The following is a 20572-nucleotide window of genomic DNA, read 5'->3' as shown; positions in this document are numbered from 1 at the left end:
CTGTCTTGCTTTATTCTACTGCCGTGGAGTAGATAATCGGAGGTTCGGGAGACTTCTCAGTTCTGAAAAGAACTGTCCTGCTTTTTAACTATTACCAGGGCGAATGGTATAGAAATTAGACTGGACTACTACTTTAGCTTATAGGATCGTAATTAACTGTACTGCCGCGGAGTCAGTTCTGAAATTGGTCTCAACGTTTCGACTAGCTTGCTCTAGTCATCGTCAGGAGACGGTTCCCTAAGAACAACTCTACCTGGCAAGTAGATACACACATGATGACCGCAAACCAAATATACATTGATACCTCACCATGCAATGCCTCAAATCCTATATATGTATATTTTGGTTATAAAAAGATGTACGGTTGTTCTACAATGGTTTTGATACCATTTGTAGATCAAGTTTTTGGCCGTGACATGAATCCCTACTTCTGTAAATGAAGATGTTATGTTATAACATTTACCTCCCCGAAGTTTCGCCTCACTCAGACAAAAAATATTTTTCGTAATTTTGTTAAACTCATTTTCTTTTTAAAAACTGCAGCACCTTAGCAAGTCACATTTTAAGGGCAGCTTTCTACTATCATTATCTTTAAATAGAAGGTACAGTTTGGTAATTGTGAAAGACCAGTGTTCTCACTTGGTGTATCCTATCATAACCATAAAATAACAAGCCTGTAAAAGTTTGGGCTCAATTGGACATCGAAGTTGCGAGAAAATTATGAAATAAAAAACACCCTTGTTGGACGCATTTGTGTGCTTTCAGATAGGAATAAAAGACTTCTAGCTGAAGTCTTTTATTATTTTAGTGAGAAATTACCTCTTTCTCAAAAACTATGTACTTCAGTGGGAGTCGTTTCCCACAATGTTTTATACTATCAACGGCTCTCCAATGCTCGTTACCAAGTCAGTTTTTAAGTTAATATTTATTTTGAGTAATTACCAAACGTGTACCTTCCCTAAGGTGTAAGTTTAATGTAAATCTGTGGACTTTTGTGTTTTTGTGTCGTACAAAGTACCCTCACCCTTTAAAGGCACATGTTTGGTAATAGTCAAAGACCAATCTTCTCACTTGATGTATCCCAACAAATATGCATAAAATAACAAACCTGTGAAAATGTGGGTTCATTTGGTCATCAAAGTGCAATATTGAATGGAAAAAAACACTCCTGTTTCTTTCAGATGCATAATCAAAGGCTTGTTGTATACTGTCTTCAGCTCTCCATTGCTAGTTACCAAGTCAGGTTTTTATGCTAACAATTACTTTGAGTAATTACCAATAGTATACACAGTGCCCTTAATTGGAAACCTTAATATTTTGTTAATAAAAAGCTGTACAGTCGTATTACTCCCACGCTTTTAATAAGCCAATGGTTATAATAAGATAATAGGTCTCTTGGGCTGATGTGCACTAATGGACAGAACAACATGGCATGGTTTAATTGATACAGATTAAGTAGCCATTAAAGGCAGTGGACACTATTGGTAATTACTCAAAATATCTATTAGCATAAAACCTTACTTGGTGATGAGTAATGGGGAGAGGTTGATGGTAAAAAACATTGTGAGAAACTACTCCCTCTGAAGTGCCATAGTTTTTGAGAAAGAAGTAATTTTCCATGAATTTGATTTCGAGACCTCAGATTTAGAACTTGAGGTCTTGAAATCAACCATCTAAACGCACACAACTTTGTGTGACAAGGGTTATTTTTCTTTCATTATTATCTCGCAACTTCGGTGACCGATTGAGCTCAAATTTGCACAGGTTTGTTATTATTTATGCATATGTTGAGATACACCAACTGTGAAGGCCAGTCTTTGAAAATTACCAATAGTGTCCAGTGCCTTAAATCAAAGTAGACAGTGAAAGATTTCATACTAATGACTAAAGGAACAGGGTATACTAAATTATTCCTAGGAAGCTCAAATATAAAAGTATAAAACATTGTAGGAAATGACTCATTCTGAAGTGTAGTAGTTCTTTAGAAAGAGGTTATTTCTTACTAAAATATTCACGTTTTTTTTTCTTTAGGCACTGAAAACACACAAATTTGTGCAACGAGGGTGTTTTTTCTTTCATTATTCTCCTGCAACTTCAATGACCAATTGAGTCAACATTTTCACAGATTTGTTTGGATAAAAAAAAAGTGAGAATACTTGTCTTTGACAGTTACCAAAGGTGTCCAGTGCCATTAATAACAGTAGACATTGAAGGATAATATTAATGACCAAGGACAAAGTAAATTTCAAAGAGCAGCGAGGTTTCATCTAGAAATAAATGATTCCTAACGCAAACAACACTAGGAAGCTCAAAAACAAAATCGAAGCCATCTAATTTTTCAAATTACTGAGGAAGTAATTGTCTGCATGTACGTACTGACTATGTGATTAGCGGAGTTTGATATTTTACCAACTTATCATTTATGACAAGCTTTCACAAATATCATCTACAAAATCCTTCTCATTACTTACAAAAACCTATCATGGTCTCGCTCCTACCTTAACTCTGCTCGTCTTTAGGAGAGAAAAAAAAAAAAAAAAAAAACGTGCAATGTTTATACTGTTTTGAAACGCCAAGACCAAACCGACCCTTTTCAGAGCCAACACTCCCTCAAAAGAGATTCATAAGATGGTTGTATGCGCACGTTTACTATTAATAGTTAATCCATACGGATGCTTAGGTTAACTAGCATTTGTATAAGAAAACACACTAGATATTAAATGCTTTTTTTTTATATAAGAAACCTCTGAGAACATCTTGAATTCAATGCCAAAGATGTCATTATAATCTCTGAACTCTATTCCCTGTTCCTGAGTTGTACAAACATCCTCCGGATAGCCTTGGTATGTTTATTTTATGTCTTCCCTAAGAAAGTATTTTGAAAACTCGTTTTTCGATCATAATTGTTTCCCTGCCTAAAATTAATGGTTTAATGAAAATAAGTGTGTTGCAAAAAGGAAAAAAACTGAAGTCCTATTATAGCATGAGAAGAATCAATCTGATGCAAATTTTGTCAAGTTGATATAACTTGGAGCAACTGATGGCTGCTTTGAAGGGATTGGTTACAATCAAGACAATGAAAATCCTGGAGACTATGAACCACACAGAATAAACCCAAGTTAGAAGACTAATAATCCTGAGACTTTGAGCCACAAAGACTAAAACCCACAGAGACTACACACCAAGGAAACTAAGAACTCTGGAAACTATGAACCGAACCAAGGAAATCAAGAACTTAGTAAGAAGCCTAAAAATCCTGAGACTTTAAGCCACAAAGACTAAAACCCACAGAGACTACACACCAAGGAAACTAAGAACTCTGGAAACTATGAACCGAACCAAGGAAATCAAGAACTTAGTAAGAAGCCTAAAAATCCTGAGACTTTAAGCCACAAAGACTAAAACCCACAGAGACTACACACTGAGGAAACTAAGAACTCTGGAAACTATGAACCGAACCAAGGAAATCAAGAACTCAGTAATAAAAGACTAAGAACCACAGAGACTCAAAACCGCGAAGACTAAAAATCACTAACAACAGAGACTATAGTATGTTTTGGCTTCAGACGCGAGGATGGAGCTTGAAGCCGAATCAAAAGCCGAAGCCGTGGTTTCGAAAAGAGCCTAAAAATCAAATGCACTTAGAACCACACTGGCTTAGAACCAAGGAGATTAAGGGCTGCTGAGAATTAGAAACACACACTTGAACCAGACTAAGAACCACTGGTGCTAACATGTCTGAGATAAAGACTAATACTTCATTGTGCTGGACACCAAGACCTCGTTATTGTGCTGCAGAAGGCTCAGTAAAGGTTGAGAATCCAGACATTTTTTTTTTTTTTTTTTTTTTCTCCAGAGACGATCAGAGCATACTGATCGCAAACATCGAGTTGAAACCAACGGTTCTTTTCAGAACCACCCCAACTCGTTAGAGATAGTCATTACATCGTGTTACCCCAAACCTTTCCATATTTTGTTTTTTGATTCAGGTAAACAAGTTGTAGGCGTAACCATCATTTACATCTTCCTCAATAAATCAACGAGGAAGATAGCCTTTCTTATACATGTAGGGTGTAGATCTTAATGACAAAGATATTGCTTTCCTTCTTTCATTCTACATGTTAATCAAGAAATTGTTCACAAGATGGAAGCCAACAGACGTATCACAGCAGTATACAAAAGGGTTATTTCGTAAGTGTTGGTGTACGACGTCTGCCCAAGGCTCTCCACTGGGAAATTGCGGTTGATGAAAAAAGGCAGTGGAGCGTGTCATGTGCAACTGAATGGCCTTTTAAGTGTCTCTCCAACTGACTAGACACAAACTACTCAGGTGCTTCATGATGAAAGCAAAGATTTAGTATAGGCTACAAGAAACTACCGTACATGTATATATTTGGTGTAGATTTTGGGAATTCTTATGTGTGAAGGGTTTTGATACCTTTTTGTTTGTAGATGTCTTTAAAGGACATTGGACACTATTGGTAATTGTCAAAGACCGGTCTTCTCACTTGGTGTGTCTCAACATATACATAAAATAACGAACCTGTGAAAATTTGAGCTCAATTGTTTGTCGAAGTTGCAAGATAATAATGAAAGAATTATTATCTCGCAACTTCAACGACCAACAGAGCTCAAATTTTCACAGGTGTGTTATTTTATGGATATTTTGAGATACATGAAGTGAGAAGACTGGTCTTTGACAATTACCAATAGTGTCCAGTGTCTTTAAACATCAACACTTCCTAATAGATTTGTAATTTTAACATTTTGAATACTGCAGCCTCATATCAGATCATTGATATCAACACTAAGCAATATTTCCCTTTCACTTTTGCGCAAAGTGAACCTTTTCTCTTTAGAAATCAAATTATTCTACACAAAAGACCAGTTGTCTTTGTGTAACTGTAAGTGGAAAAAAACAATAACAAAAACAAAACAGCTGAATCCTAAATTAAATTTAATATACATTAAAATCTAAAAAAAGAATTTCTTTTTGCCGTACAACTGAAGAAACAAAGGACATAGCCAAGGCGACAGCTTTTGCCATTTTCCTATCCACACATAATGAAATCAATGAAATTAAATGAAAAAGCAAAACACAATTCCTTTTAAGTCACAAGGAATCCAAGAATCAAATAACAACAGCAATGGAAATTTCTGCCCGAAAGGAGAAAACAATTTTTTTTTTTACGTGATGCAGTGTGTGTCTTTCTAGCGCAATAGACTGTATTGAATAACCCCTTTGTTGCTATGAAAGTCACCATCTTGTAGGGCAAATCGTATGCACGTAAACGCGTACATAAATAATAAATAATAATAATAATAATAAGACTTGTAATGCGCACATATCCACCCTGCTGGGTGTTCAAGGCGCAGTAAAACCAAAAACAAAACAAAAACAAAACACAACACAAAGAAAAACAGACACAACAAAATTAGTCATTGAAAACCTGTGACATAAGATAAGTTTTGAGAAGAGACTTGAATTTTGCAGTACAAACACAAGATCGAAGATTAAGTGGTAGAGAGTTCCAGATGCGTGGCGCAGCTGAAGAAAAAGACCTGTCACCCCATGAGTGTCGAGACTTGGGTTCAATGAGGAGAAGCATAGAACTTGATTAATGAAGCACGCAGCGCGCAGCGTTCCCCGGTTCGATTTCTATGGCACAGGTCAAACACACACACGCGCACATCATCGCAGACGCCATGTTGGAAGGGCAGGTTTTTAAATGAAAACGCCATATTCAATATGGTCTATTGACTCAAGTTGTGAAGGCCGAGTCATCACACTACACATGTAGTTCAAATCTCAATCACGGTATTTATGTCGTTGAGCGAGACACTCGAGTATATAACTGCTTTTCCTTGGCAGGTGTATATTATGAAGGTACATAGATTGTCATTGACATTAATTAGGTACATGTGCAATGGATGGCATTGGCATGCGAGATGATGTAACTGGAATTAGCTTCATGTGAATGCACAACCATTTCCTTTACTACCAACAAAGCAATGGATTCTTTGAGTAGAGATGTGCATAAATACAATCAATTGAATGCAGAAATAGAATACTCAGGTTAAATGCATCGTATACTTTTGATTTTGGGAACCGCTTGATTGTTTCAATCCTGAATATGTTAGCGTAGTTAATATACAATAAAAAATAACCTGAGGAAACTTCATTTTAAAAGGTGGTCCCGTTTTTGAGATATTGCTGAAAATCCAGCACAAATCGAATTGCAACGTGACTTCTTGAAAGGGTTTATATATTAAATAATCTTAAAATGTAGTCAAGAACATCCAGGACAAATATAACCCCAATAAAAAAAAAAAACACTCTTAATGTACTCTTGAACTCAATAGGCATGTATGTCCGACAAGCTACCCTTGTAATTATACCTTGCAGAAACCCAAAGTAATTTACAAGCCAATATCCTGTAGTTCGCCAGCGCAAGTAGAAATCCACACTACCCATTATCCGTACTGACAAACTGTTTAGTTAGCCAGGGCTAAGAGATCCCTGGTCTTGGCGTATGTATGTATCCCTACCCATTTTCGCCCACGCCATACGACGCTGAAATATAATCCTGGATTGAAAGATTGATGGTGGGAGGGGGGGGGGGGGTGAGAGGAGAGTTTCAGTCAGGAAGGGGGGGGGGTCATGGGCACTGAGATGACAAAAACTACCCAAGAGCGTCTCAATAATCAACAATAGATATGTTCTCAGGGAGAAGTGACATTTCTACGAGTATTAGTGTGGCTTAAGCAGTATTGATCTAAGCGCTGCTTTATCCAAATACACCCACTGCCTAATGTTTATCTGCCACCATATCGTCTTTGCAGGGTCCTTTTGCATAGCGCTACAGACATTCTCGGCTTTACTTTTCTAACGTGTAATAATCAATGGTTGAATCTAAGAAAAAGGAATAGGTGAACTAAATTTCAAATTCTTTTCTTTCAGGATATTAATTTTGGTTTTTACCCATACACCGATGTGTGTTAGCACTGTATACTCAGTACTTTCCCGAGTCCTGTGAAAAAATATCATAGGCATGTTACTCGATTGGGATTCGAACCCACAACCCTTGCAACTCTAGAGCAGTGTCTTACCAACTAGACTACCGAGGTTGCCGGCAGCTAGAGGCAGTTCGAATCCTATTATATCGTTGCGGTACCCGCTGCCAAAACAGAGGTTTGCAGCTCTTCTTCGTTTTTCAATGTTGATTTTCTTTAATTAGCAATTCCATTTCTTGTCGTTTAGCCGATGTCAATATGTGCCATAGAATAAAGAACAGAGTGTGTAGTCTGATTGTGGGTGAGGCTTCTCCGAAAGAGACCCCTGTATTGACTTGGTTTTGTTTAAAGGTCCATTATACTTCAGATACGGGCTAGAATTGATTTTAAAATTTTGGATCTGACTTATCAATGTATCCATGGTATTGCCCGTTTATCTTCAAAGTTTAGTTCAGGAGTACAAAACTACCAGGACTCTGCGATCTTCAAATAAATCTCTTCTGACTCGCCCAGTTATCAAAACCAAGTCGTACGGTTCCCGCTCTTTCCAATATGCATCAGTTTAGTTCAGTTATGGAACAGTCTTCCAGAGGTTGTTAAACAGGCTGAGACATCAGAACAGTTCAAAACCCGGTTAAAAACATATCTGTTTACTTTGTACAATAATTGTTGATATCCTTTTGCAGCGCATAGTGACCTCACGGTGATATGCGCTATATAAGAATGGTTTTATTATTAATTTTATTATTCATGTAGGCAATGGAGGCAATTGCATGCGTTGCCCCTGGTCATAAGGTTTTGCGAATAGCAAAATATCAAGAGAGGGCGCTGTTGAACCCACACAAAGATATAGGGGATGCATGCGCGAGTCGTGCATAACAACATACACCGCATATAAATCTGACCCATCTGCCTACCCATAACGCATTGCGGTTCTGAATCACGATAAACTTTATTGCCTTTGTGTCCTTGAAATACTCCTTTAGAAAATTTACAATTTCCTCATAAAGATGCCCATTACTAAGGAGAACGGCTCCCTCTAGAGTGACGTAGTTTTCACAATGAAGTAATTTTCCGCGAATTTGATTTAGAGACCTCAGATTTAGAATTTGAGGTCTCAAGATCAAGCATCTGAAAGAACACAACTTCTGGTGACAAGGTGTTTTTTTCTTTTATTGTTATCTCGCAAATTCGACAACCAATTGCGCTAAAATGTTCACAGGTTTGTTATTTTATGCATATGTTGAGATACACCAGATGAGAAGACTGGTCTTTGACAATTACCAATAGTGTCCAGTGTCTTTAAAAATATGAATCAACTTTTGATTTTATGTTTGTGATCTCTCACTCTCCACCATGGGCGTATCACATACAGGTTATGCTGCTTGTCTTTGATCAATCACATGTCGTTCATATCATTAGTGTGATGATTCTGGCATGACCTTGTCAAAGTTACAAATGTAAATGCTTGAGCCAAAACTACATACAAGCATGGCATGCATTGCACATGCAATTATGTTATTTATATAGTTTGTTGACTTTGTCATGATGGTGTAGCTATTAGTTTCTTAGCTATTTGTTAAGCAATACTTTTCTTTGCTTAGCAAGTTTACTGTGCTTACAGACTTTATGAATTCAGGCCCTGTGCATTTGACTGAGAAGACAGTTCAGGTAGCATGGTTTGACGTTAGTAACGTCTGTTGATTTTAACCTTGGGTTATGCCATGGAGGTAGGATTTCCCATGGTTATACCAACCAGAAGCGAGTTGCAGTAGCCAATCCAAGATGTCAGAATGTATGTACAACCATAGAGAAAGGACCCAGCCTTTCTCTAGCTATGGTACAACATAATGATAAGTCCAGAATGATGCAGTCAATTGAAATGGTGCAATTTTTTATTTTTTTATTTTTTAGACCCCCCAAAAAACCCAAAACAACTGAGTGCTCAATTTAGGGAGATCTCAAATTTGCAGTACATTTATCAATAAAACTTTTTTTCTAGGGGAGTGAGTCTACTTGTAAACAAGTATTTATTAGATAATGTGTGACACAAGAACATGAAATAAATTAGAGCATGTTGGGGGAAGCAGGCAATTACCTGACCTCTTTTTCTACAGAAACCAACTTGAAATGATGTTAAAATCTCCTTTTACCTTTACATTGGTTTGTACACGTAGAATGTACATGTAGCTATGTACTGAAGAAGTCTCATCAAAAATCAGGGGTGTGTTTTCACGGCTGTAACCAATAACTGGTTTGGTCATTGGCCAATGATTAAAGCCTGCTTCATACTTCCAAGGCAAAACAAATGTTGACGTCACAAATTCGCAACCAATAATTCAAATCAGTGGAAAATGTGCTCAACTCCTGCGAAACATTCGCTGCAAAAACAGCCCTGTGGAGTCAAAATTTCGTATCGCATTCGCAGGAAGTATGAACCAGGCTTCACCAATGGCCAATTCAACCTAGACAGTTAAGTTACAACCGTGAAAATACACCCCAGCGGACATCTACAAACATAAGTCTCCTGGGAAACGACTCCAGACTATGATACCAGATTACAATGTGGCATCGTGGTATCTCTTTGATTGAACACATTGAACTACATGTTAACATAACTCCAAACGAGGCATTTACACGGTATCCTAGGAGACAACATCTACATCTGAGGGCAATACACGGCACACTGAATAAGAATTCCTTTAATTTAACATTCCAGACAACGGCAAATGACAAAACAATCCACCAAAGTTATACAAGAATGTGACTGACGGCTGTTAAAGGGATTAGGAGATTGTTAAATGGGTTTTCAACGAGCAAGAGAAAAAGGTTAGGTTTTATAAAGAACAGCTAGGAATGCAATGAGCAGGCGCTGACATGGCACACAGATATTAGATGGTATTAGTAGAACTGCTTGCAGTGATTATGTTTTTGGTGAAGCGCTTGTTCCAACTGGACTTAAGATACTCCATACTCTTCAGAAAGTTTTCCAAACCCTCTCTTTAAATTATTTGATGTAATTTACTAACAAGAACTCAGTATAAGATATGTGTATATGAAAAAAATATTTTAGCTGGTACATGTCATTGTTTCCTCTGCTGGTTAAACAGTTTCATGTCAACAAGTTTCCCCGCACAACGAGTTCTGAAAAGCAGATTTCGACAGAGTATTTTGTATAGGTGTTCATGCATGTCAAACATACCGTTAGTGAATATTGGATGAGTAATCCAATGCAGCAGCCGATTTCACAAAACTTTACGCAACTGCGTAAGTCCACTTATGGCGCAACTTTATGGCGCAACTTACGCAGTTGCGTAAAGTTTCGTGACATCGGATGCTGGCGATTTTGCATCAAAGACACATTTAGGCATTGTTGGATTGGTTCTTCTGTCTTGTGCATTTCATATAATTTATGTCATTTGGAATAAGCGCTGTATTAACCTCTTGTTAACATTTTTTTATGATTTTGTTAGTTCAACGACAGACGTAGCAAGAATCCGCTCTGTGCATTTTCTTTTGTATTTTTCGCACCACATTGTTTTTACAGATTATTTTTTGTTTGTTATACTAGTACAGCCTGGTTCATAATTCCTGCGAATGTGAAGCAAATTTTGACATCACTGCTCTGTTTTCCTTCACAGGTCAACTGTTGGGAATTATTCGTTGTGAATTTGTGACTTAAAAATTTGTATTTAATTCGCGTTCGAAGGAAGTATGAACCAGGCTTTAGTAAGTTGCAAAAATGTTTTCGCTTTAAAATTAACACCGCACCGTGTTTTTGAAAAACATCATTGTTTATTAAAGCAATTGAACTAAGTGGATTTGGCACACTAGTTTTTTTTGATACAAGTAAATATTTGCAAGAATGTTTTTGCTTTGAAAACAACACAGCACTGTGTCTTTTGAAACTGAGCATTGTTTATTGAAGCAACGGACAAAGCGGATATTTCAGAGCGATCATTGCGTGTTAGTCTTATGAGCAACACCTAAAAGACTCCACATAACAAATGGTATTGAAGCAACGTGTAATGTGGTCAGTGGATGCATGTTAGTGTTAACAGAGTGAATAGAGATAGATAGAGAGAGAGACAGGGGGATCTACATGTATTGGTTACAGTGATTTTCTAAACCCCTACCCTGTTCAGTAGTAGTAGTAGTGGTGGTGGTTGTGGTAGTTGTGTTGTCACCGCCTGTATGGCTTTTGGTAGTTGAGGGCGATGTTGTCGTTGTAGTTGTCGCCGCTGCTGCGCTTTTCTCAACCGGCACTGCGGCGCTGCCCGCACCCGTACAGATGGGTGCGCAGGCAGTTTGCGTTGTGGCAGCTGCCATCATGCTGGTCACATCCAGCATTTCCTTACCCTTAAGGGTGTCATGATGAGGTACTACTGGCGCAACGGGGGTCTTCTTGACAAACGATAAGAAGAGATGCCTACAGAGGTCCTCAGGCATGTCCACGTCCAGATAGGTCTCCATGAACAACTTGAAGCCTTCATAGTTGATTGGCTGCAAATAACCAAAAAAAAACACAAAGCATTTATATGGCGCTATAGACCCATTGCATATGACGTCACACTCTCAAAAAGGAGGCAGATCATTGGACAATAGCTGTTCACTGGGTGCATAAAATGTGCGCGTGACCTGAGCGTACCTGTAGCGTTTCCCATTATGCAAGGGGGAGCTATTGATTTCTTACACAATACAGAACGCGCCTCCGAACAATGCACGTAATTTTGGGTGTCAACTCTCCTTTGTGCATGTTTGTATACGATTTTGACACCCAAAATGCCACCCAGGATAGGCACATGTGAGTACGCTGCGCATTTTGCAAGGGGTCGTCTATTCCAAAGAACAGAGCGCCTTACAAAGGGAGGGCAACAAAAGAACAAAATCAAAACAAAAACGGACCAACGACAAGCCAAGAAGATTAATAAAAAAGAGGAGCAAATAAGGATGGTTCTGGGAACAGAAGTGTCTTGAGGAGGCGTTTTTAGACACAGCCAACGATGCAGCTTCTCTCAGACTTGTTGGTAGAGCGTTCTTTAAATTACCTTATGCTCAGTTCAAACATAATTCAAATACAAAATGTGATTTTTTTTCCCCCATAACGTACAGTCCAGGCCTGGAATTTACTCTTTTAAAGGGCAAGGTCACTTTCATTTTGCACTTCCATTGGGAAATCTTAAAGTCAATGGGGAACTTTTGAAGGGGCACCAAGGCCAAGACAAGGGGCAACAGCCAAGACCTCAGAGGCCTGACTTTAATTTGAGGCCTGTAATTCCACACATCATATAATTTTTACAATAATGGGTTAAGTACATGTAGGATGTTGTTGTGTTTGGTCAGGATGCTGTGTGACCTCTTAAAACCGAAGATAAACCGTATCGGGTTTAACTTTGAACGGTCTGAACGCATGGTAGTTTTATTTTTATGATCACCCCACGCTGTTCGTAAAGTTAAAACAGTTCGGGTCTAACTTTAGTACGCTGTCTGAACGTGGCCATAAACGGTATCCCACCATTCACAGTGGAGTCCTATCTACCACTATTGAGAATTATATTTTGTTCTAATTCACCAGGTTTGAACAATGAAACCAATTTTGGGATAAGCTGTTATAATGCAGTTTGCGAAGACCCATTATAATGAAACCATTAAACCATCTTCAATAGGAAAAGGTTGGACACTATTGGTAATTGTCAAAGACCAGTCTTCTCACTTGGTGTATTTCAACATATGCATAAAATAACAAACCTGTGAAAATTTGAGCTCAATTGGTCAAAGTTGCGAGATAACTATGGAGGAAAAAACCACCCTTGTAAAACGAAGTTGTGTGCTTTCAGATGCTCGATTTCGGGACCTGAAATTCTAATTCTGAGGTCTTGAAATCAAATTCGTGAAAAATTACTTCTTTTCTCGAAAACTATGTTACTTTAGAGGGAGCCGTTTCTCACCATGTTTTATACTATCAACCTCTCCCCATTACTCGTTTCCAAGTAAGGTTTTATGCTAATAATTATTTTGAGTAATTACCAATAGTGTCCACTGCCTCAGAGAAGTAACAGTAAGCAGGGTTTTTAACTTGACAATAATCATTGCCAAAATACATAATGTACAAGATTGGTGTTTATATAACAAAATATTTGTATTGATCTAACAGTATATGTCTTAATGTTCCATTGAAGATGTTTGTACTTTGTTTTCACTGGTGATGAGTAAACAGAGTCTTAGAGCTCCACTCAAAAGAAAAAAGACAAACAAGATTTGAAAAAAAACCTCGCTGATTATAAACTTTGTCCGATAGTAATCCTCCAGAGAAAGGTTTCTATCACAAACACTGATAATTAAGTCATGTTCATACGTCCTATGAATGCGATGCCAATTTCATGTGAACTCGACATCACAACTACCCAGTTTTTGGTGCGAAGCACAACTCAACTGCTGCGCATTATTTGATGCAAATTTGTGACGTTAACATTCATTACTTTGATTTCAACAATAACAATTCAGTCAGCTAAACAATTTTTCATTGTTTTCACTTAAATGTATATAATACAGTTATTTGTGTGGAGCATTTATTAAAAACTATAAAACTGGAGTCAGAGAATGAATTTACTTCAAAACAAAACCCAACAATGACGTAATATACCTTTACCTAAAATAGTGTCGTGACTGGTCTCGACCTTACAGAATCATGGCCGTGCTACGACCTTGCCTTCAGCTGGGTCTATTATCAGCGACCACAACCCTGAAAGGTTTCTTACGCAGGTTCAGACCTCGTCGCCACTCATTAGTTCCATTATTCAAAAAAAGTTTTCTAGTCCAAGTCTGAAGCTATATTTCTAAATGTTGAGTTCAAGTAACAATGGATAAAGGCAGTGGACACTATTGGTAATTATTCAAAATAATTATTAGCATAAAACCTTACTTGGTAACGAGTAATGGGGAGAGGTTGATAGTATAAAACATTGTGAGAAACAGCTCCCTGTGAAGTGGAGTACTTTTCGAGAGAGAAGTTTTTTCCCACGAATTTGATTCTTTTCTAATATCTCGCAACTTCTACGACCGATTGAGCTCAAATTTTCACATGTTTGTTATTTTGTGCATATGTTGAGATACAGCAAGTGAGAAGACTGGTCTTTGACAATTACCAACAGTGTCCACGATATCTCTTTTTGAGTGGTGTTGGTTCTGGGAAAAAAAACTGTGGTTAGAACTAACACTACTCAAAAAGGGAAATTCACATGATGTTACAGCAAACCTCTCTCTTACTAGTTATGCTTCTACAATACAAAATTTCAGATCCTACTGAACAACGGTGTCTTGAATCGATGCATTTTTTAATGTAAATCTATTGCATGTTAGGATTTATTTTCCAGTCTCCAAATGTATAAATGACTAAAGCACACCAATTGAGACTTAAGAAGAAATCAGGCTTGGAACTTCATGTTTGTAAGGGCAAGGACATTTTCATTTTGAAAAGGGCACTTCCATTAAAAAATCTTTAAGTCTATGGTAAACTTTTGAGGGAGCACCAAGGCCAAGACATGGCCTAGCTCCGTAAAACTCCAGGCATGAGAAATGAAATGAATCTTTACTGAGCAAGCAGCCGGTTTCACGAAACGCTAGGATTAATCCTAACTCGAGTTAGGACGAGTAACTCGTTCTAACTTAGGATGGGTTCACTGCGTCTTACTCTCTATGCATACGGATCTTAACTCGTCCGATATCCTAAAATTAATCCCAAGTTGGGAAGAGTTTGTTGAAATCGACAGCTGATGTTCTCTGAAAGTGCCACATAAATATCTTACCTGTTCTGGGTTATACTTGGAGAGGACACCGTTTCCATGGAACTCCTCTAACACATCCTTCAAAGTCTTGCGGGAATCTGGACAGAAAAACAAACAAACAAACAAACAAATTATTGTTAATTTTAAATCAGTAAGTTGTTAGATCATTGTGGTACCCGCTGGCATAGGTTTCAAACTGCCTCTAGCTACCAGGCAATCTCGGTTGTCAATAGTTGGTAAGACACTGCTCTATAATTTCAAAGGTTGTGGGTTCAAATCCCACCAGAGTATTATGCCTGTGATTTTTTCAAAGAAATCAGGAAGGTACTGAGTGTACATGTCAGGGCAAACACACATCCGTGTAAGGATATAACAAAATATAAAAAATATTCAGTCAGTTTTTAGAATTAAAATGAGGTTCAAAGAAAAAGTGGTGGCACAACTTCATTTGAAAACGTTAAAGATTAAATTGATTAATACAAGTAAATTTGTGCACTTATTTCATTTAATGTTAGTGATGATAATGAAAGAAAAACACAAGACTAGTTTGTGTTTCTTATACATGTAAACATACATGAAGTTCTAGCCAGACGCGAACGGATCCATGTACTATTTCTCTTTAATTGAAATCTAATCCAAGCTTAAAACACACATTTAATTAGCAGCCTATATTTAACACTCATAAATGCTTAGTGTACACATGGCACAAAAGCTGGAAACATAACACATGTACATAATTTTAAAATCTAAATGATGTTTTAAAATTTCCATCGTTAGAATTTTCACCTTGACACTACTCAAAAGAACCACATCTGTAGAACACTACACAAACCCATGTGTACATGTATTGCTTTGAAATATAATGTATAAAAAGTATACGTTGTACACGATGCAGTCTCAACAAAGAATTCAACAGTTAAACAAAAGTATATACAAAATTCTGTCTCTGATCATAGCAAAAAAGGAATTCATCACAAATATTACTTACAAAGTTTTGAATACAAGCATACATATTCCACCGGAAATGGGCTACAGTTTCGATACAACATTCTAATTAAGAGATTTCGACATTCAAAACACTAGTTGCTTCCACGTTGTAAATCCTGAGTGTTCTACACTCGATCAGTTATTCCATAATAACAATAAATATGCTGTACAATCTGACTATACGTTAAACTGATTTCCTTCGCACTTCCTGATGACAAAAGGAAGTTTGGATTAAAAGACTTTCTACATGTCAACCCACTTCTATCCAGACACAACATGCTATACACTAGTTACTTCCTATACAGTTTATATTGACGTTACACAGTTGTGCACGCAGTAGACGCACCAGTCAGAAATTGCCCAACAATCATTGTTTGATGACTGGACAATTGGTTTTCTTTTCATGAATGGCTAGAACAGTTACGGCATTTCAAAATGGGCGGTGGAAGTTTGCCTGTATGGAAAACCAAAAAATAACTAAAAGACACTGCACACCATTGAAGCCTTTTTATGCATCTGAAAGCACACAAATCTGTGCAATAAATTCTATTTTGTCTTCTTTCGTTATTCTCTTGCAACTTCGATGTCCAATTGAGCACAGATTGTTTTTACAGAATTAGTTAGTTTATACATAATTGTTGAGATACACCAAGTGATAATAGTGGTCCTTACCAAAGTCGCCAGTGCCTTACATGACTGAAATCAAATTGAACTATGTCAGGAGATTGTCTTACAACCGAGAAAATTCCCCTAAACTCTTATCACAAGAAGAAATCTTGACCATCAAAATAGCCGCGCGGCATTTAATAAAAAAAGCCTGAGGTAAGTATATAAAGGAGGTGATAGGGGAGTTCTGTCTAATTAATGGACCGATGATAACATATTCACACTCTATAGCCAGACCCACTTACTCATAGCCAACCTAGTTTACGTTTGTTTTTTCTAATTTGCGTTGGGTTGACTTCATGACTGGCAGTGCTTTCACGGGTAAGTGGGTTTGCCTGAGGTGTGTGACATATTATCGATCGACTTGCAGCTAGATATGTTTGGATGCTTACGGAATCAATCTATACTGAGAGGTAGAGTCGCCGATTGTAACACACAGGTCAAGAAGTGGCAGTGCGAGAAGTCACAGGTGAATTATAAGCAATCTAGTTTATAGCTCCTTAGAATAAGCACAAGATTCCGTGGCAAGAATCAACCACAAGCTGTTAAAGCCAGTGGACACTATTGGTAATTGTCAAAGACCAGTCTTCTCACTTGGTGTATCTCAACATATGCATAAAATGTCAAACCTGTGAAAATTTGAACTCAATCGGTCGTCGAGTTTGCGAGATAATAATGAAAGAAAAAACACCCTTGTCACACGAAGTTGTGTGCGTTTAGATGGTTGATTTCGAGACCTCAAACTTGAGGTCTCGAAATCAAATTCATGAAAAATTACTTCGTTCTCGAAAACTACATCACTTCAGAGGGAGCTGTTTCTCACAATGTTTTATACCATCAACTTCTCCCCATTACTCGTAATCAATGAAGGTTTTATGATGATAATTATTTTTATTTACCAATAGTGTCCACTGCCTTTAACATCCATACAAGAATCATAAGTTCAAGAAGTATCATTTGGCATTTTTTTTTTTGGACAATCACAATGGATAGACAATCAATTCAGTTTTAAACAAAGAAATAAACACATCAGAAGCCACCCCTCCCCAAATAAAAGATTAAAAAAAAAAAAAAAGATTAAATGAATAATTAAACAAAGAAATAAACACGTAACAAAAAACAAAAAAAACTTAAACAAATAATTATACAATTTGAAATGAAAGATAAATAGTGCAGTACTTTATCTTTATCCTTAAAATGAAGACAGAAGTTGTAAGCCAGTAATAATTTTGTTATCTATTTTTGAATTTTTTTTGAAAGGTTGTTGACATTGAGTACACATGCTATGTACATGTGTCGTACCTGCGTACATGTGCATGTACAAATTGTGCACTTTTCTCTTTCCCTTTACTTTGGTTTATTAATCCAGGTTCATTACAAAACAAAAATACTAATAATAACAAATCACAGATGGTTGGTTACAAAAAATAATTAAAACTGCACATTTTTAAATTCAAATTAATCACATTAATTATTCCTCTAATTGTATAATGTAACATACATTGTGAAAAGGATTCGGTAGAACAGACGTCATGTGCATTTAAACAAGAAGTAAAATGCAAATTATGTGCATTGTTTTTCAGTATTATGTTGAAGCAGTCGGTTTTGCCAATGTAAAAACCCCAACATCTGTTGCTAAATACTTGGCCAACCTTGTATCAGGAAAAGCTTCTCTTTTGTCTATAACTATTAACTAAAAAATGCATCAATTTGCTGGTTGAGAAGACAACGCTTCTCAAGGATAATGATAATGTACAATGATATCAATCATCGAACTGCCCATTCAGAAGAAAAGTTGTTGATAGTTTTATCTCGTTGAAAGTTCAGTACAAAAGAACATTAGTTCAAACTGGGCCCAATTTCATAGAGCTGCTAAGCACAAAAATTTGCTTAGCATGAACATTTTTTTTTTGATAAAAACAGGATTACCAAAAAAAATTATATTTGTTGCATATTGCTTGTTACTAGTAATCAGCTGTTGTTTGCTTATCCTGAAAATCACATGAAAATTTGGTTGGTAATCCTGTTGTTATCAAGGAAGAAATTTCATGCTAAGCAAATTTTCATGCTTAGCAGCTCTATGAAATTGGGCCCTGGACTTGATAGTAGACTTAAATGTAGCTACCAGGCAATCTCGCTGGTCTAGTTGGTATGAAACTGCTCTATAATTGCAAAGGTCTTGGGTTCGAATTCCAACAGAGTAATACGCCTGTGATTTTTTTTTTACAGAGCTCGGGAAAGTACTGAGTATACAGTGCTAACACACATTGGTGTTATAGGTAAAACGAAAATTACTATCCTTTAAGTTCATTCCCGATGCAAATTTCCATCTATGGACTTAACAAAATAATGAATATTCGGTTTTTTTTTCAAATCCATGTGCAAGTCATTGTGCTACGGTAATTGACAATTGTTGCATAGTTTATTAGTAGAAACACCTGGTGTATATCACCAGCTGGTCATGAAATGCTGCTTCATTTATGTATTTATTGATAACTTCACCATAACCATACACAGGACTACATGAAGACGCAATATTTTTTATCTCATGCACGGATATGGATGTGTAAACGTTTTTTTCAAACAAATCTTGTTGGTACGTAGTAACCGACCATTTCAAAAACAGTTACATGTTTACCAAATTACCGTAAACACACAGGAGGTTTAGCCTACTACATGTATATCAATGTTTTCCAAATCACAGCTATTTATACTGCCTACTGTACATAGACAGCCAGTAGATTACATTTTTGATGCAAATTGGGTTGTACGTGTGTATTAGGCCTTATAATTATGTGGATTGAAAGGATGTCGTCAAAGGTTTGCGAAGGAGTGGGTGGGCATTCGTGTTAGAAATTATAGAAGAGATTGTTATTCACTTTCCTTTTACTTGACACCGAGTTATTTAGGCACAGTAGAAAAACAGCGGGAAAATGAAGTACAAATGAGCAGTGATGAGTGATGATCAGTACATTACCATAGCCCTGTAAATTATTTATTGCCAAAAGAATGTTGTGTTATCTACTGTGTGTTCTTCAATCAAACTTGGTTACTTACTTTCTTTAAAGGGTTTGGCTACTTGTACCACACAAAACACAAACGTCCACAGATTTACATTAAACTTATATTGTTTAAAGATTATGATAGTAGAAAGCTTCCCCTAGTTACTGATTCAGTGCTGCAGTTTGTGAGAAATGAGTAAAACAATTTCACGAATGGATTAATGCGATTCTCCTGAAAACATTGCTATGTGATTTGTACTTTTTTTCTTTCTCAAAAACTTGACGACTAATGAAGCTGAAACTTCTACAGGGAAATAATATTACAATTATATCTTTATTCACAGTGAGTAGGGATTCATGTCATGGCCAAAAACTTTATCTACAAAAGGTATCAAAATCCTTTTAAGGCACTGTACACATTTGGTAATTGCAAAGACCAGTGTTCTCACTTGGTGTATCCCATAATAAGCATAAAATAACAAGCCTGTGAAAATTTGGGCTCAATTGGTCATCGAATTTGCGAGAAAATAATGAAAGAAAAAACACCCTTGATGGATGAATTTGTGTGCTTTCATATAGGAATAAAAGACATCTAGCTAGAAGTCTTTTAATATTTTAGTGAGAAATTACCTCTTTCTCAAAAACTACGTTACTTCAGAGGGAGTCGTTTCCCACAATGTTTCATTACCAAGTCAATTTTTAAATAATATTTGTTTTGAGTAATGACCAAACGTGTACCTTCCCTCTAAGAGAAATAAGAGTTTATCTTTGCAATTACTGAAAACACAAACTCAACGCATAAATAAAACAACAGTTGTAAATTCATCATCACAGGATACATCAACTCAAAATCAACGACGATATCTTATCCTTCTGACTTTCCCAACCCTTAGGCTGGCCAGGAAATCTAGCAGCTGTTTGCGATAGTAAGACAATTCCTCCTGATTATAACTTCCTATTTTGCCTCTCGACTACAAACGAGAAATCCTTTATTGAGATATGACAATTTGAATGTCAAGGGCGATGGGTACAGGTTTTAATTAATCAGTTATCAGTAATGGTTTGAGTACTCTGAACAGGTTTAACAAGCAAGGACTTTGACGGCTCAACGTGTTGCCA

The 20572-nt window shown here is 36.9% G+C and overlaps 1 protein-coding gene across 9 annotated transcripts in view; it reads right to left on the bottom strand.

The window, feature by feature from the left end:
• LOC139937799 (diacylglycerol kinase beta-like) overlaps positions 1–20572 on the bottom strand; it is a 143012-nt gene that overhangs the window by 35975 nt on the left and 86465 nt on the right. For 7 of the 9 annotated variants that reach the window (XM_071933113.1, XM_071933115.1, XM_071933116.1 and 4 more), the window contains 2 exons: positions 14820–14896; positions 11151–11517 (listed from right to left, as the gene is read on the bottom strand). In XM_071933113.1, coding sequence (XP_071789214.1) covers positions 11151–11517; positions 14820–14896 — 444 coding nt within the window. Of the gene's footprint in view, positions 1–11150; positions 11518–14819; positions 14897–15786; positions 15917–20572 lie in introns of those variants that run through there. The other 2 variants (XM_071933112.1, XM_071933117.1) reach the window with 2 other exon arrangements.

The sequence above is a fragment of the Asterias amurensis genome, chromosome 5, assembly GCF_032118995.1.
Source record: "Asterias amurensis chromosome 5, ASM3211899v1".
Lineage (NCBI taxonomy): Eukaryota > Metazoa > Echinodermata > Asteroidea > Forcipulatida > Asteriidae > Asterias > Asterias amurensis.
Note: the sequence above shows the minus strand (reverse complement) of the source record. Positions and strands in the feature narration are given on the sequence as shown.